General features: G+C 38.4%; 2 protein-coding genes and 1 non-coding gene across 3 annotated transcripts; all 3 read left to right on the top strand.

The window, feature by feature from the left end:
• Positions 1 to 2,112: 2,112 nt before the first annotated feature.
• On the top strand, positions 2,113 to 5,043 carry LOC137740034 (uncharacterized). The gene is made up of 3 exons (XM_068479822.2): positions 2,113 to 2,457; positions 2,970 to 3,257; positions 3,622 to 5,043. The coding sequence occupies exons 1-3, from the start codon at positions 2,305 to 2,307 to the stop codon at positions 4,744 to 4,746; spliced, it is 1,566 nt and encodes a 521-aa protein (XP_068335923.2). The 5' UTR covers positions 2,113 to 2,304; the 3' UTR covers positions 4,747 to 5,043.
• Positions 5,044 to 10,224: 5,181 nt separating this feature from the next.
• LOC137740721 (callose synthase 12-like) lies at positions 10,225 to 16,677 on the top strand. Its single transcript, XM_068480545.2, has 2 exons — positions 10,225 to 15,634; positions 16,386 to 16,677. Exons 1-2 carry the CDS (start codon positions 10,331 to 10,333, stop codon positions 16,389 to 16,391), a joined length of 5,310 nt encoding a protein of 1,769 aa, XP_068336646.2. The 5' UTR covers positions 10,225 to 10,330; the 3' UTR covers positions 16,392 to 16,677.
• On the top strand, positions 13,278 to 13,357 carry LOC137741230 (small nucleolar RNA J33). The gene has a single exon (XR_011069258.1). It is a non-coding gene; the product is annotated as a small nucleolar RNA J33 (small nucleolar RNA).
• Positions 16,678 to 18,252: the final 1,575 nt, after the last annotated feature.

The raw sequence follows: 18,252 nt of genomic DNA, 5'->3' as shown, positions 1-18,252 counted from the left end.
GTTAAATTTTCTAGTCTACCATATATTACAGAAGTTTGTAAACCAGAGACAAATTTACTTTGGAATTTGGCTTAGGAATAGGAGAGCTTTGATGATTTGCAACTTTGTACCACTAGGGGTTTTTCCCTCTTTTCATCTTAATAACAATTTTGATATTCCATTATAATTAGGGTAAACCGCGGTTTGACCTTCTAAACTATTATCCTAGTTGAAATTGTTCCCCTGAACTATTTTTTTTGATAAATTAATCCCCTGAACTATTTTTTTTTTTTTTTGATAAATTGACCCCTGAACTATTTAAAATAAGCCAATTAACCCCTTGTCGTTAGATTTCGTCCAATGTTCCGTCAAATTCAAAGGCAAATTAATTTTTTATCACCCATTCTTACTTATCAGTTATAACCACCAATAAAATAATGACACGTTGACACGGAATAATTCAAAAACTTATATCATAATAAGAAACATAAAGAAACCAAATCTTTGCATAACGTACCATTTCACATTGTCATTACACATTACTATGTGTCCACATGTCAGAATTTATTGGTGGTTATAAGTGACATGTAAGAATTGATGATAAGTGGACTAATTTGCCCTTGAATTTTACATAATAGTGGACAAAATCTAATGACAATGGGTCAATAGACTTATTTCAAATAGTTCTGGTGGCTAATATACCAAAAAAATAGTTTAGGGGGTCAATTTGGACTGCACCAATAGTTCAGGGGGTCAAACGGTAATTTACCCTTATAATTATTTCTAACTAATTCTCTCTAAGACGAGGCTAAGAGCCTTAGCATGAATATGTAGGTTTTTTTTTTTTTTTTTTTTTTTTTCAATTTACTTATGTTGTTATGCATGCTTACCTTAAATTGTCATTCACTATTTTAAACTATCTTTATATCTTAGTGCTTGATCATCATTAGGATGTTTAGACAATTAACTGGATGTAATTTATGTTGTAATGTCACTCTGAAATTGAGTAGTGCTACATGTGGTTCAGAATTGTAAGTTCACTTAAGGCGAATGTCACGCTCTCAACGGTTGCGTGGTTTTTCATAAGGTTTTCGCAAAGCTTAATCAGTCTTGCATATTTCTATTTGATCTGGATGTTAGAGATACGTTCTAGCTTGAATGTCACGAGTAAAATATGCCTAAGAAAAACCTAAATTTGAGAGAGAGAACGTGGGAGGGGAAGGTTGGGTTTAGGTTGCTGGACACCAACTTCCTCCCTCTTTCTTTTCTTTTCATTTTTTAATTTTACATTTTCTATTTTGTTAAATACTAAGAAATATTAAGAGTGGTGTATTCAATTGTGAATTTGAGGGATTTCAATTATTTTAATGAATCTAAGGGTATTCAATCAGAATTTTAAGTGATTCTCTGATATTCAAAGTGCATTCAATCAAGATTTTGAAATAGTTTATTAAAATCTTTAGAAATCCGGGTGTATTCAATAAGAATTTTAAAAAAGTTTATAACATTTCAGATGTATTCAATTAGAAAGTAATTTCAGATAATTTGAAAAAGTTGAGGAATTTGAGGGAACTGTAGATATTTCATTGTGTATTTTAAGCATCCACAAATCTCATCTCTTCCTATGAGATTTCAAGGGAATTGAATCAAAACTTTATATGGAATCTCTACAAATCAATTAAACTTCATAAAAATCCATGAATTATAATCTATTAAATTCCCCTTTAACATGGGATAAAATGGTTATTAAAAAATTCAGGATGTCCAGCGACAAGAATTAGAAATTTTCCGAATAAAAACGGTGGGAAGCCCAACGGAAATAGGCTGAATGCTGGCCTACCCTTAGTTCAACGGCCCATTTGGATGAAATTGGGCTGAATTAATAGTTTGTCTAAAGCCTGCCGAGTTTCGTGCTTTGTGGGCCGAAACTATGGAAGTCTAGAAACTCGAGTGGGATTTCTAGAAAATAAAAGGACCATATTGTAAAGTGGAATTTATATAAACCCATATCTGCAAAATCAAAAAGCATGGTCGGTTCAGCTCATCCTTATCTTACCGTAAGCTCCAACGCCATCCCCCTCGTGTTTCTTATTTTAAATTAAAATAAAATTAAAATATCAATAAAATAAAAGTAATGGATAATTTTTTATTAAATCATATTTATTATTTGGATTATTTCTACGAAACTTGCTTCTGCAGGCTAAACCAAAACCAAACGCCGAAGTCTCTATCTCTTTTTTCATTCCTATCTTCTTCTCCATCTCGAATTTTCTCTCTCTACGAAAACCCTTACTTTCTCTCTCTACACTTGCGATCATTTCCAATATGGCGACTGGATCATCGGGTCGGGGCAACCCGGTGTCACAGGGATTCGATTTCGGGTCGGACGACATTCTCTGCTCCTACGAGGACTACGGCAACCAGGACTCCTCCAATGGCAACCACAGCGAACCAGTCATGGGGAATAATCCCGGGAAGGTACTGTTACTGCCCTTACCTTTTGGATGGATCTAGAGATTAGCTGACTGAGCAGTAATTTTGTGGGATTTTAAGGTTTATATTTTTGTTAATTTAGGGTTTCGAATCGTATGCGGAGTTGGGTAAATTCTGGGTTTTGTTTTATCTTTTTAGATGGTTCTTGTTTCTACTTTTTAATTTTTTGAACTTTATTAAATGGGTATGAATTGGATTGGTAAGGCTCTGAATTTTGAAGTTGCAACTCAATACCAGGGAAGGAAAGGAATTTAAGATTTTTGAAAATTATTTGATTTCCCTTCAAAAGATTAATTTTTGCACATTGGGAAACCATTCGTTATTAACAAACTTCTTGTTCGACGACGCCTTAAATTCGAAGTTCCGTGTTGATATATTGTAATCATAAATCTTGAGCCATTACTTTGGACCCTAATACGCGCTGTTTATCGAGTCTTAAAATGGTTTGAACCTATTCGATTTGCTAACTAGTGGCTGTTGCACTATACCAATGGCAGGATTTTCATAAAAGTAGAATGTCGAGACAATCAATGTTCTCTTCTCCTGCCTATAGCCAGCCGGAAGAATCTCTTCACCAAGATGTAATTGCTACTGTCGAAAAGAGCATGAAAAAGTATGCCGACAATCTCATGCGCTTTCTTGAAGGAATTAGTTCACGGCTTTCACAGCTGGAATTGTATTGCTACAATCTTGATAAGTCAATTGGTGAGATGCGATCTGATTTAGGTCGTGATCATGAAGAAGCAGATTCAAAGCTCAAGTCTCTTGAGAAACATCTTCAAGAAGTGAGTTATAATTCTAAATTAAGCATTTCAGATGGTATTATGGTCAATTTGTTTGGCTTGGAATGTGATTTTATAGGTCTTTTAGGAATAAGAGTTCGGATGAAATCTGAATGTGAGATGTTCAAAGTCAATTTATGAGTACTAGTCTTTTTCTTCCTGCCCAGTATATCTTATCTTGATTTTTCTCTTCTGTACCCAAGGATTTTGCATATTTTACTGCTCTCACACTCTATTATGTTGTTAGTAACTGGGCCAGGCTGTTCACATCTTAACATGTAGTGCATCTTTCCACCCACTGTTTATCAGTTTGGCTTTTTAGAGATGATTTTAGCAGTCATTGAACTTTTTCTGATGCCGACTTCAGGTCCATAGGTCTGTCCAGATCCTAAGGGACAAGCAAGAACTTGCGGAGACTCAGAAAGAATTAGCTAAGCTTCAGCTTGCACAGAAAGGCTCTGGATCATCAATCCATTCCCAATCCAATGAGGAGAGAGCTTCACCACATACCTCTGATGCTCAAAAGGCTGACAACCCGTCTGAAACACATAACCAGCAATTAGCTCTAGCCCTGCCCCATCAAGTGGCACCACAGCAGCAGCCTGTGGCAGCTCCCACGCAGCCCCCACCTCAGAATGTGACTCAGCAACAATCATATTATTTACCAACCCAGCTACAAAATCCACCACCTCAAGCACATCCGCAGAATCAATATTTGCCTCCTGATTCTCAGTATCGAAACCCCCAAGTGCAAGAAATGCAACGGGTGACACCACAGCCAACACAATCGCAATTGAATCAGACACAAGTCCAGTCGTTCCCTCAGTATCAGCAGCAATTACCACAGAGTCAGCAGGTGCAATTTCCACAACAGCCCTCTATGCAACCCCAGATGAGGCCACCACCAACAAATGTCTACCCCTATCCGCCTGGTCAACAAACAAACCCATCTCCTCCAGAGTCTGCACCAAACAGCATGCCGATGCAAGTGCCATATTCCAACATTCCTCAACCAGGATCTGGTCGTTCTGATCCCATGCCTTTTGGATATGGTGGAGCTGGTCGAACAATGCAACAGCAGCCTCCACCTCAGCAAATCAAGGGGGCTTTTGGAGCTCAATCTGGTGAGGGATATGGTGCTGCTGGCCCTCACCCTGCACTTCCTCCTGGGAGTACATATATGGTCTATGACAGTGAAGGGGGTAGAACTCAATATTCTGCCCATTATGGATATCCTCCTACGAGTATCTCTCACCATACGCCACAGCCAACAACAGCTCCAAATCTTATGGCTCGGAATCCACAATTCCCGCACAACCACCCTTACAATGAGTTGATTGAGAAATTGGTTCCCATGGGGTTCAGGAGTGATCACGTTGCGAGTGTGATTCAGAGGATGGAAGAAAGTGGTCAACCCGTTGATTTTAATGCAGTGATTGACAGGTTGAATGCACATCCATCTGGGGGTCCTCACAGAGGATGGTCAGGGTAAAAGAGTTACTTAACTATCTACCTTCGAATTGGGTGACCGTTATGCGTGTGTTTTATTATTACGCATTGAATAAAGGCTTATATGATGTGTATGGTGTCCTCATATATATGGTTTGAGAGATGCTAAGGTTTCTGTATATTTGTAAACCTAATTCCTAGACTAATGGTTCTTTTATGCCATACTTGGCTGTCTAGCAACAGAAACACTTTGAGTTAGATCTCTCTCTCCGCTCTCGTCCAAGACTTTAGGGGTTGTTTTATGTCATGCTCTGATGTCTAACAAAATTAATTTCCTTTACTCTTCTTTGTTCAAAATTTTCGTCTTTGTAGTGCTTTCTACTTATTATTCTGTGCGTGTATGATGAACAAATGTTGGGAGGTAGTAGGTAATGTGAAATCTAAATGTTTCTCTGCGTTTGGAGCGTAAGCATATTATACTCGTGCATTCTTACTTATGCATCTTTACTGAATCTAGCATGTTATGTTGCTGTTAGATACGTGGTTTGATTGGATTGTTAATTGTAGCGATGAACACCCTTCAGTATCCCGTTCGTTTGGTTGATGTTTTCATGAGGCTGAACTTTGAGATTAGATTGTTATGATTTGTGAAACTCCTTCATATCAAATGCACTGGTTTGGAGCAAACAGTGATAATTTCTTAGAAATGCCATAAGATGGTGGAATCTGGATCTGCAGGTTTGTGGCCGGCAGCGTTCGGTGTCTGCGCCGAAGTATAGATAGTATCTTATGGCTTTTGACTTTGATTGCTTGTGATAGAGTTGTTATATCTTTATTGCCATGCTTGTTCTTTACTGTGTTGATTGCGAGCTTTGCTCCCACAATCGCTCTATGCAATCTTTTCCGACTCCGACAAATCTCCTACCTCCCGCTGCCATCTCTCCCTCTCTTGGGTGCAACCTACGATGACACTGCCCTCACCAGCCTCCGCCCGGTTGTCCGCCGTATATCGGGCTAAGCTCGCGAGGAAGATAGAGAACTTGGGAATTTGTAATCAAAGTGCATGCCCAAGAAGACTTGTGTCTAAAAAAGAAGAGTCTGTTCCCTGCGCACAACCCCATTAAAATAAGGTGGTGGTGTTATCCACATATTCCGTTTTATCTTTTAGACACTTTTTATTTCTTTTTCTTTTTTTAATTCATTTGGATAAAAGTTTGGATTTAACGTGAATTGAACATAAATACTTTCGTGATTGATTGACTCAACTCAACATATTATAAGTTGTAATGAACTATCAAATTAGTTGATTTAAAAGAACTTTATGTGAGGTTATAATTAAAAAATCGTTTTCTGGCATGAGACTTTATTTAATTGGAACTTCTTTCTATCCACTTGACGAACCTTTTATATTCTAAAAAGCTTAATTTTTCAGTAGAATTAGAATGCATGCGATGTGTGGTGTTTAGAAGGTTAAAACTCTTGAAATGTTGAATCTTTTTTTATTTATGTGTTGAATAGGTTTAAACTGACCAAACTAAACCGAATCAAACCAATTAACTATGATTTGGTTTGGTTTAATTTTAATGTTAGTATTGGTCAAAACTGGACCAATCCAATTTTTTGTGTGAAACCGAATCATACCAATCCCCTAATTTAGGATGTCATTGAACCAGGGCTAATAATTTGGATCTGTGGAAATGTCCTCAATCGAATTACGGATGTTGCTCGTAACTGGGATTTTGCTAGTTCAAAGAAATAAATACAAATCGAACCAGGGATAATATAAACTAAGTCGTAGTGCTGCACTTACAAATCTCATATAATTCTAACCGATATCTTTGTCTTTTGTTGCTCCTTTGCTTCTCTTCTATTCTCTTCTTTCTGATTTCCTTGAAGGCGACAGGTACGTGCCAACCCTCCTAAAGACGGAGATTCCCAAAACGCCAAATTTTGTATTTTTCTCAATAAAATATAAGGGCCCCGCTCTAGAAGATTTTATTTGGTCAAATAGATACTTAGGTCCTTGTCACTCTATGAAATATTCTTTCAGCACTTATGGGATTGTACACTTCTTTCTTTAATAACTGGGATTAGTCGCCAAATAGATATTTATTATAATATTCAAGCTTAATAAGTTACGTGGATTGTTTCGGTTTTCAGAAAAGATAGATAACTGTAACTTAACATCAGTTATTCTTTTTTATTCAAGCTTAATAAGTTACGTGGATTGTTTCGGTTTTCAGAAAAGATAGATAACTGTAACTTAACATCAGTTATTCTTTTTTTTTCAAAAAAAAAAAAAAAAACTTAATAAGTTATGTCTTGCTATTTAGTACTATGATATAGTGTTATTTCTCTTCATTTGTAAATGAGAGGTTTTAGGTTTCATTCTTGCTAAAGACGAATTTAAATCGCATTATTGTTAACACATTGTGAGACTAAAGCCATCATCTTTTCTTAGTATAGAACTATCGTTTGTTAAAAAAAAAAAAAAAAAAAAAAAAAAAAAAAAAAAAAAAAAAAAAAAAAAAAGAAAGATGATGTCTTGATCTAACTCTGTGATTCAGTCAACTAGATTTTATAACTTATATTAAGTTATTGAAAAAGGTAAGTTTCAATACCCACACTCAAGTCTTACAAAAATTGCATTTTATTATTTTTACTTTTCTCATCTCCCGCTCATACCTATAGTTTGATTTTAAGGTCACCATACGTACATTAATTGTTCGACCAAAAAAAAAAACCCTACTCCATTAATTGGTGAACCGGTGTAACTTTGGCTTACCAAATTCCACATAATTTAAACAAATTTTAAAGAATAATTCATTTAAATAAACTTTAAAAAAATAAAAATAAAAATAAAAAGACCACCTCGCACAGCGCCATCCTCTTGAATCTCACTCTCTTCCTCCCACAGGTGAATCGATTAAGGGGCAAAGGGAAGCTGATTCTCGGAATTGCAGTGAATATCTATGGATAACTTGAGTTCTACCCCCTTGAAAGAATTGTTATTCATACATGTCATTCAATTGTTTGACAAAATGAGTAGTTGCCGTTCTTATTATTTAAAAAAAAAAAAAATTAACTTGGGCATTAGATTTTAGATATGCGTTCAAGTAATGAATTTCCTCAATTGAAAAGAATTAATAGTCTTGCAAAAAAAATGGCGGAGACGGGAAGGAATATAGTATATAATTATATGTATTTGCTAATCACATTGACTTTGATTCTACCAATTGCTACAGCATTAGTGAGGAAAACATTTTTCGTTATGAATATTGTTAAAAGTCAATTGCATAACTGAATGGAGCATGGTGGTTTATATTGAAAGCAATATTTTTTCTTCCATTGATAATGAAACTATAAATTAATGCATCTTCAAAATATGAACAATGCCTTGTGGACAATTATAATTTATATTGTCATTTGTTCTATAAATTTTGAATGATAGAACTATAGTTAACTTTTAAGACTATTATATGTTTAAGAAATGTTTGTGAACTTTACATGTGACCTCCGAATAATTTTTCCTGAATCTACCATTGCTTCCGGTGAACCTGATCGTTCTCTTCGTTCTCCTCTCCTCATTCTCGTCCTCTTCGCCAAGACTCGTTTTCCCTCTTCCCAGCTACTGGAGAAGGTTCATCCGCTTGCGACAATACCGCTTGCGACAATACTGGATGACGATATTTGCCGGAGAAGCAGTTGGGCATCACCGACAGACAGTATTGACCCTGTTTTGCAGTGTGTCCTTGAGGTTTCCGCGACGAAGCGAATGCTACTTTTCACCGTAAGTGAATGAGGGCGACATTGAATCGGTTTGTTGGGATTGAGGTTGTAGTGGGATTTGTAATTCGAGAGGCACGGCCGATGGTGGTTCCAATCGGAAAAGGGGCATATGGGATTGAGGTTGTAAAAAAGATCAATAACATTTGGAAAGATGTTAGGGTAGAGGAACTATAATGTTGGCATCAAATGATATTGATCAAAAAACTAGGACATCATCATGGATGCAAAAACCATTTTTACTTTCATTTGATGCCAACATTATAGATGCAAATGAAAGTAAACAAGTTCCAGAGCCTGGAGCCATCATCATGGATGCAAAAACCATTTCGGTTAACACTCATAAACATGAAACAGACTCCAGAAAGTAAAAATTTTGACAAACAGTCAAATAGGTTAAAAAAATTTTGACCTTTCAGTCAAATAGTCTACCTTGTCATTTTTTTTTTTTTGCATTACTGAAGGGGCATATTTTTCTGTTTCTTTTGTCCTTTGCAGTGTTTGTTGGAATAAGAGTGTGTGCACGTAATGGAATCACCAACAAAGCGATTCAAACTTTTGAAGAGCCTGCAGTTACTCTCTAGAGGCCCCATCATTGTTCGTAATTCTGCAAAGAAAGAAGAAAATGAGGATGGTGATTGAAGTACTCACCAATTCAAAAATGGACCTTCAGAAAATTTAGATGGTGATTGAAGCCTCGAAGAGCTATGTTCTTCTCTACCAAAAGACAAATATCCCCCAAACCTAAGTCATGGAGGCGAAGCATACACATAGAATCGAAAGACAGACCATCAAATTATCAAAATCCAGTCAAACATAAATGAGTTAAATAGAAAAAAGAAACGAACTCCATCGTCAAAATTATATCGTACCTTTGCATCGCCTGCTTATCCATGGGAACAGCACATAGAAACCTCGCACTGGAATTTTCAGAAGGCATCCTCATCCGCCAGAACAACGCATAGAACCCTCGCCCTGGAATTTCCTTAAATCATGTGAATTAATCAAGTTTAAGTTTCTCAGTTGCAATTGCTCAAACAATCACTTTTTTAATAAAACTGGGTCTTCATATTTTCTACATAAACAATCACTTGCATTTGCAATTTAAAATAAATAAATGAAAAAGAGATAGAGTTTACCTGGGTCTTTTATCTATTTATTTTATTTTTTTTCCTTTAATTATCTGATACTTTTTTGTCCCAAAATGCCCTTGCAGATTATAACCTTTTTTTTATGTTGGTAGTTGTAATTTTTTTTGTTTGGGGGGCTTTTTAGTCCAAAAATTTTTGATGAAGCCTTGAGACACCAAACTTGACTTCTAGCTTTCTAATGTTAGAGATCTTTTTATCTATTTATTTTATTTTTTTTTCCTTTAATTATCTGATACTTTTTTGTCCCAAAATGCCCTTGCAGATTATAACCTTTTTTTTTATGTTGGTAGTTGTAATTTTTTTTGTTTGGGGGGCTTTTTAGTCCAAAAAGTTTTGGTGAAGTCTTGAGACACTAAACTGGACTTCTAGCTTTCTAATGTTAGAGATTACCATATTCAAATAAATTTTCCTTAAAGGAAAAAGCGCGAAGCAAACTGAAAGAGCAAGAAATTTGAAATGGATGGTAACTAACTGTCGAAGCAACGACTAGAAAAGGAAAATGCAACGACGTTAACGCGCTCCCTCCCGCCTTCTTCCTCTTCGGCCCTTATCCCGCCCCTTCTTTCTCTACATCCATCTCCCCCAGTTGTCCCCGTCTTCCCTCTCCCGTCATCAGAATCCAGAAAAAAGAACTACACCTAAAAACACCCTCCGTCGCACACACCCTCCGTGCTAGTAATCCTCCATGTCATGAGTATCCGGCAGGGTACTCAATCCTCCGCCTCCGACCCCGGCTCGGAGCCTTACAACATCATCCCCGTCCACAACCTCCTAGCCGACCACCCCTCCCTTCGCTTCCCCGAGGTGCGCGCTGCCGCCGTCTCCCTACACGCCGTCGGCAACCTCCGTCGTCCTCCTTACGCCCAATGGCAGCCCCATATGGACCTCCTCGACTGGCTCGCCCTTTTCTTCGGCTTCCAATACGACAACGTCCGCAACCAGCGCGAGCACATCGTCCTCCACCTCGCCAACGCTCAAATGCGCCTCAATCCTCCCCCGGACAACATCGACACCCTCGACGGCGCCGTTGTGAGGAAATTCCGAAAGAAGCTGCTTAAGAATTACACCAGCTGGTGCTCATATTTGGGGAAAAAGTCTAGCATTTGGATATCTGACCTGCCGCGCGAGGCCGCCGCCGACCAGCGCCGGGAGCTGCTGTACGTGTCGCTGTACCTGCTTATCTGGGGCGAGGCGGCGAATCTGAGGTTTGTCCCTGAGTGCCTGTGCTTTATTTTTCATAACATGGCCTTGGAATTGAATAAGATCTTGAATGATTATATTGATGAGCAGACGGGTCAGCCTGTGATGCCTTCGACTTCGGGGGAGAATGCGTTCTTGAATGGTGTTGTGAAACCCATTTACGAGACGATTCGAGCCGAGGTCGAGAGCAGCAAGAATGGGACTGCCCCTCATAGTGCTTGGAGAAACTATGATGATATCAATGAGTATTTCTGGAGTAAGAGGTGTTTTGACAAGCTCAGGTGGCCTGTTGATGTTGGGAGTAACTTTTTTGTTACTTCTAGTAAGAGTAGGCATGTGGGAAAGACTGGGTTTGTGGAGCAGAGGTCCTTTTGGAACTTGTTTCGGAGCTTCGACAAGCTCTGGATCATGTTGATTATGTTCCTCCAGGCTGCTATTATTGTTGCTTGGGAGGAGAGGGAGTATCCGTGGCAGGCGTTGGAGGAGAAGGAAGTGCAGGTCAAGGTTTTGACTGTGTTTTTCACTTGGGCTGGTTTGAGGTTTTTGCAGTCGTTGCTTGATGTGGGGATGCAGTATAGTCTGGTTTCAAGGGAGACTTTGGGGCTCGGCATGAGGATGGTGTTGAAGAGCATAGTTGCTGCCGGGTGGATTGTGGTTTTTGGGGTGTTCTATGGGAGGATATGGACGCAGAGAATTCAGGATGGGAATTGGTCCACCCAGGCAAATAATCGGGTGGTGAATTTTCTTGCGGTGGCGGCAGTTTTCCTCCTACCTGAGCTTTTGGCTTTGGTCCTCTTTATTCTTCCTTGGGTTCGGAATTTTCTTGAGAACTCAAACTGGAAGATATTTTACATATTATCTTGGTGGTTTCAGAGCAAAACTTTTGTTGGCCGTGGTTTGAGAGAAGGCCTCGTGGACAATTTTAAGTACACTTTGTTCTGGATTTTCTTGCTTGCTACGAAGTTTTCTTTCAGTTACTTTATGCAGATTAAACCCCTGATTCGCCCGTCAAAAGAACTCATAAAACTTAAGAATGTAAACTATGAAATGTACCAGTTTTTCGGCAACAACAACAAATTGGCAGTGGTATTGCTGTGGCTTCCAGTCGTTTTGATATATCTCATGGATTTGCAGTTGTTTTATTCGATTTACTCCTCTCTTGTGGGGGCAGGAGTGGGCTTGTTTGCACATTTGGGTGAGATACGAAATATCGGGCAACTGAGGCTGAGATTCCAGTTCTTCGCTAGTGCAATTCAGTTTAATCTCATGCCAGAAGAGCAACTGTTAAATGCAAGGGGGACTCTGAGGAGTAAGTTTAATGATGCCATCCACCGGTTGAAACTGAGGTATGGGCTTGGGCGTCCTTATAAGAAGCTTGAATCCAACCACGTTGAGGCAACCAAGTTTGCGTTGATATGGAATGAGATCATTTTGATCTTCAGGGAAGAAGATATAGTTTCTGACGGCGAACTCGAGCTGTTAGAGCTGCCACATAATTCTTGGAATGTCAGGGTTATTCGCTGGCCTTGTTTTCTTCTTTGCAATGAACTACTGCTGGCACTTAGTCAGGCCAAAGAGTTAGTAGATGCTCCCGATAAGTGGCTTTGGTATAAAATATGCAAGAACGAGTATAGGCGCTGTGCTGTTATAGAAGCTTATGATTGCATCAAGCACTTGCTATTTGAAATTGTCAAATGCAACACAGAAGAACATTCCATTATGACAGCCTTTTTTCAGGAAATTGATCACTCTATTCAGATTGAGAAGTTCACCAAAACATTTAAAACGACGGCGCTTCCACAGCTCCATGCAAAGTTGATCAAACTTGTTGAGCTTCTGAAAAACCCCAAGCAAGATACGAACCGTGTAGTAAATACTCTGCAGGCCCTTTATGAGATTGCCATTCGAGATTTTTTCAAGGAGAAAAGAAGTACTGAACAGCTGATGGAGGATGGTTTGTCTCCTCATAATCAAGGCTCTTCTGCAGGGCTGCTTTTTGAAAATGCTGTTGAGTTGCCCGATCCTAATAATGTATTGTTCTATAGGCAGGTTAGGCGCTTGCACACAATACTCACCTCTCGGGACTCGATGCAGAATATCCCAGTTAACCTTGAGGCAAGACGCAGAATTGCCTTCTTCAGTAACTCCTTATTTATGAACATGCCCCATGCCCCTCAAGTTGAGAAAATGATGTCCTTCAGTGTGCTGACCCCGTACTACAGTGAAGAAGTATTGTACAATAAAGAACAACTACGTACAGAGAATGAAGACGGGATTTCTATCCTGTATTATTTACAGACAATTTATGTTGACGAGTGGAAAAACTTTATGGAGAGGATGCGCAGAGAAGGAATGGGCAGTGATGATGAAATTTGGTCAACTAAGTTGAGAGAACTCAGGCTCTGGGCATCTTACAGGGGCCAAACACTTACGAAGACCGTAAGGGGAATGATGTATTATTATCGGGCTCTTAAGATGTTGGCTTTTCTGGATTCTGCATCAGAGATGGACATTCGGGAAGGATCACAAGAACTTGGTTCCATGATGCGAGACATTGGCTTGGATGGCTTGACTTCTGGGAGGTCACCTTCTTCCCGGAGTTTAAGTAGAACAAATAGTTGTGTGAACTCGTTGTACAAAGGTCATGAGTATGGAACTGCTTTGATGAAATTTACATATGTGGTTGCATGCCAGATATACGGAACACAAAAAGCGAAAAAAGATCCCCATGCTGATGAAATTTTATATTTGATGAAAACCAATGAAGCACTTCGAGTTGCCTATGTTGATGAGGTTTCAATTGGCAGGGAGGAGAAGGAGTACTATTCTGTTCTTGTGAAGTATGATCAGAAATTAGAGAAAGAGGTGGAAATATACCGCATAAAGTTGCCTGGTCCATTGAAGCTCGGAGAGGGAAAACCAGAGAATCAAAATCATGCCATTATCTTCACTCGTGGTGATGCAGTTCAGACGATTGATATGAACCAAGACAATTATTTTGAGGAGGCGCTCAAAATGCGGAATCTATTAGAAGAATACAGGCGCTATTATGGCATCCGGAAGCCTACTATCTTGGGAGTCAGGGAGCATATTTTTACTGGTTCTGTCTCATCACTTGCTTGGTTTATGTCAGCTCAGGAAACAAGCTTTGTCACCTTGGGACAACGGGTGCTCGCAAACCCTTTGAAAATTAGAATGCATTATGGTCATCCAGATGTGTTTGACCGATTTTGGTTTATGACTCGAGGTGGCCTCAGTAAAGCTTCCAGGGTCATTAACATCAGCGAAGACATTTTTGCTGGCTTTAATTGCACGTTGCGGGGTGGAAACGTCACACACCATGAATACATTCAAGTCGGCAAGGGAAGGGATGTTGGATTCAATCAAGTTTCCATGTTTGAGGCCAAAGTTGCTAGTGGGAATGGGGAGCAAGTTCTCAGCAGAGATGTCTATAGGTTGGGTCACAGGCTAGATTTCTTGCGGATGCTATCATTCTTTTATACTACAGTTGGATTCTTTTTTAATACAATGGTTGTTGTTCTTACTGTGTATGCATTTCTATGGGGCCGGCTTTATCTGGCTCTTAGTGGTCTTGAAGGTTCTATTTTAGAAAATGATTCTAGTAACAGAGCGCTCGCTACAGTCTTGAATCAGCAGTTCATTATCCAACTTGGTGTGTTTACTGCCCTTCCAATGATAGTGGAGAATTCCCTTGAGCATGGATTCCTTAATGCTATTTGGGATTTCTTGACAATGCAGCTCCAGCTTTCATCAGTTTTCTACACATTCTCAATGGGAACTCGTACCCACTTTTTTGGGCGAACTATTCTTCATGGTGGTGCAAAGTATCGTGCAACTGGACGTGGCTTTGTTGTGCAGCACAAGAGTTTTGCAGAGAATTATAGGCTCTATGCTCGTAGTCATTTTGTGAAAGCAATTGAACTTGGGTTGATACTTATTGTTTATGCATCACATAGTCCTGTAGCTAAGGACACTTTTATTTACATTGCCATGACCATCACGAGTTGGTTTCTGGTCATGTCATGGTTTATGGCCCCTTTCGTTTTCAATCCTTCTGGCTTTGATTGGTTGAAGACTGTAGATGACTTTGATGACTTCATGAACTGGATTTGGTATCGTGGCAGTGTCTTCGCAAAAGCTGAACAGAGTTGGGAAAGATGGTGGTATGAGGAGCAGGATCATCTAAGAACTACTGGCCTTTGGGGAAAGTTTGTAGAGATAATTTTAGACCTCCGCTTCTTCTTTTTCCAATATGGGGTTGTATACCAGCTTGGTATTGCTGCCGGAAGTACTAGTATTGCTGTTTACTTGTTGTCTTGGATCTATGTGTTTGTGGCTTTTGCCATTTTTGTGGTGATAGCATATGCTCGGGACAGATATGCCGCAAAAGATCACATTTACTATCGGATGGTGCAATTTCTTGTCATTAAACTTGCATTACTTGTTATTATTGCCTTGTTGGAATTCACCGAGTTCAAGTTAATAGATATTTTCACTAGTCTTCTGGCATTCATTCCAACTGGGTGGGGATTGTTATTGATAGCACAAGTATTTCGGCCCTGTCTACAGCGCACTATACTGTGGGCGGTGATTGTTTCTGTGGCTCGACTATATGATATATTGTTTGGGGTGATTGTAATGACACCTGTGGCAGTATTATCATGGTTTCCTGGTTTTCAGTCTATGCAGACTAGGATATTGTTTAATGAAGCATTCAGCCGAGGCCTTCGTATATTCCAGATTGTTATGGGAAAAAATTCCAAATCAGATAAGGTAAATATTTAATCATTGATCTTTTAGGGAAACCTGTGGAGTGTATTACCATCTCCTATCTTCTATTTATGCGAGTTCACTAATTTACTCTCTGTGACTGTCCAAACCTATGATTGTGTCAGGCTCAATACATTATGCGGTTCAACAATAAACAATAACTACTGTTGTTTTGTTTAATATGGCACAGGGCTTAACTATATAAAATTATGTTAAATATGTGTTCAGTTTATCTGATGAATCCAAATTCTATTTTTAACATGTCTTTTAATGTAGGTCACTTTCAACCGTTGATTTTGATTGCATGTTTTCTGAGTAGCATTTACAGTCAGCAACTGTTTCAAACCTTTGTAATTTGCATATTTCCTCCTAGTTTCTGCGTGTGCTGTCTCACTTTACCCACATAATTAGTTCTGTTTTGTCAGAGTGAATTGGTTTGCTTTTGAATATTTGATGCACTAATTAACTTGTCTAGCTTGTGATATGTGATTTCGAGCTGTTGTTACATTTACTCTTTTGACATTGAGCTCTGCAAATCGGTTGAGCAGTTTCACCTACTTGCTTGGAGTTCTGATGCTGTTACAATGTCTTAGAAGTTATATCTACTGTATTAATTTGGGATGCCCCTATTTATGCATAAATGGTGAACTTGTCATTTACTTAAACCTTCTTTATTTGTGATGCCAGATTTCTGAGTTCGTATGTTTCAGTTTTCCACGTTACTAACAGGATTGCATTTTTTGTTTGTTTGCAGATTTGATGTTAGCACGAGATGTAGAAAATCTCGAGAAGTTGAGGGGTTACGTTGTAGTTTTGATCTCTTAAGTGTTTCAAGGAGGTATGATGTTTTTCACATTCACGGAGGAGTGTTCTTTGACGCTGGCTTCATCTTCCCAATTTACTTGTGTAATTAGTAAATGATCTCATAGGTACCATTAACCTCTAACTGGGGAGCTTTTGCTTTTAGTATGATATGTAGTTACCCTCCCGACATCTCAGAGGGTGCAACTTTTTGCATTGTGTATATATTGAGTATAGTTTGCTTACCGTGGCAGCTTTTCCAGATTGTTACAACATTTTTTTATTCTTTTGATTTACCCTCTCTCATTTTCTCCCACCTGCTCTACTTTTGGTCTTGAATCTTGATGTACAACGTGCTCGCTCTTCTAAGTTTCCTTTTAGCATCGGGGCATACTAAAGCGCATGAAAACGTTGAAACTGCATTGACTGTTGCGATGATTTACAGTTCAATGTTAACATGCTATGCTCTTGATATGTGCATAAATTCTCCAGCACGGGGCTTCCTCTAGCTATAAAGAAAAGCAAATGTGTCTGGTAAGCTGGCTGCTGAATAAGCGAGGTACGTGAATTGGCTTGCGATTTTCTGTTACGGGTGAGTAATGTCATCTGTTGAACTGCTCATAGATATAAACTGCATATTGTCTTAGCAGCTTGTGAGATTTGTTATAGCATTTGTTATAGCATTTGGGCGCTTTTTTCGTGGCAATACATCACCCTGCGTTATGCTTGACGTATCATTTTAATCGGTTGGTTCTGCTTGACATGTTTGCTTGAAAAGTCCTCGGACTCGTGTCTAAAATAAGTCATTCCTCCTTACACATGGCACATTTTGTAGACTTTATTGTTTGTACTTTCGATAAAATATTTTTATGCATAACACTTCATGAGTTGTAAAATCTCATAGAATCATACTGCCTTCTGTTTGTTTTTTTGAACAAGAAATCTGTAGTGTTTAGAGTATAGAATTCTCCGGATTTTTTAACCGTAAGATTTTTTTTTTTCGTTCAATAGCAAAAGAACGGTTTCCTATACATATACAATGGATCAAATTAGATCAACAAAAGGGTCACAAGGCACATACATCAACGGTTGCAAAGAAGTGACCTTCTTCACGAAGGCAAAATCATATCCGTTTAATAGTAATTCAGTAAAGTAACGTTGGACATGAGCCCCCCATCCGGTAGACGCGGCAATTTGCACAGTAAGCTTTTAGCATGATTTAATGAATTGTAAAAGAAAGAGTTGAAGTTGACCTTTCATGGGTAAGGATTTTGTTAGTTTTGAATATGAATAGTAAAGGCTTTTTAGTTAAAATGATATTTGAGATTTGCTTAACTCCTTATTTTGGTTTATAATATTTGAAATTAATAAAAGTTGTCATTGAGATTGTCCATCATCAATCATTTTGGTCATTCTGCGAAAAATTATGTTAAATAAGAATCAAAATGACAAAAATACCTTCAATTTAACAAACAATAGGCTAAAATGATTTGACAAAAAATTGAGGGTATTTTTGTCATTTGATCTTATTTAATGGAGATTTTTCATGAAAGGAACAAAATGATTGATGATGGACAATCTCAGGGACCAATTATGTTGATTTCAAATCTTAAGGTCCAAGTGAGAAGTTATACAAATCTTAAGGACCATTTTGGCTAAAAAGCCGAATAGTAAATTACCCTTAATATTATAGAGGTATTTGTCAATTTCTCTTTGAACTTAGAAGGAGTTGCCAGTGTTCCTTGCTTTTTTGGTTGATTTGCCCATACAATTAATTTTTCATTCATTCTATCCAAATTTATGTTAAATGGAAGCATGTG

The sequence above is a fragment of the Pyrus communis genome, chromosome 9, assembly GCF_041283825.1.
Source record: "Pyrus communis isolate YQ-2024b chromosome 9, ASM4128382v1, whole genome shotgun sequence".
In the NCBI taxonomy this organism is placed as follows: Eukaryota; Viridiplantae; Streptophyta; class Magnoliopsida; order Rosales; family Rosaceae; genus Pyrus; species Pyrus communis.
This window is presented reverse-complemented; position numbering and strand designations above follow the sequence as displayed.

Excerpts from the sequence above, each read along its gene's own strand:
- LOC137740034 (XM_068479822.2), top strand. The coding sequence starts at position 2,305 with ATGGCGACTGGATCATCGGGTCGGGGCAACCCGGTGTCACAGGGATTC. Across the intron at positions 2,458-2,969 it reads TGGGGAATAATCCCGGGAAG|GATTTTCATAAAAGTAGAAT; the intron begins GTACTGTTACTG and ends TACCAATGGCAG. Across the intron at positions 3,258-3,621 it reads TTGAGAAACATCTTCAAGAA|GTCCATAGGTCTGTCCAGAT; the intron begins GTGAGTTATAAT and ends TGCCGACTTCAG.
- LOC137740721 (XM_068480545.2), top strand. The coding sequence starts at position 10,331 with ATGAGTATCCGGCAGGGTACTCAATCCTCCGCCTCCGACCCCGGCTCG.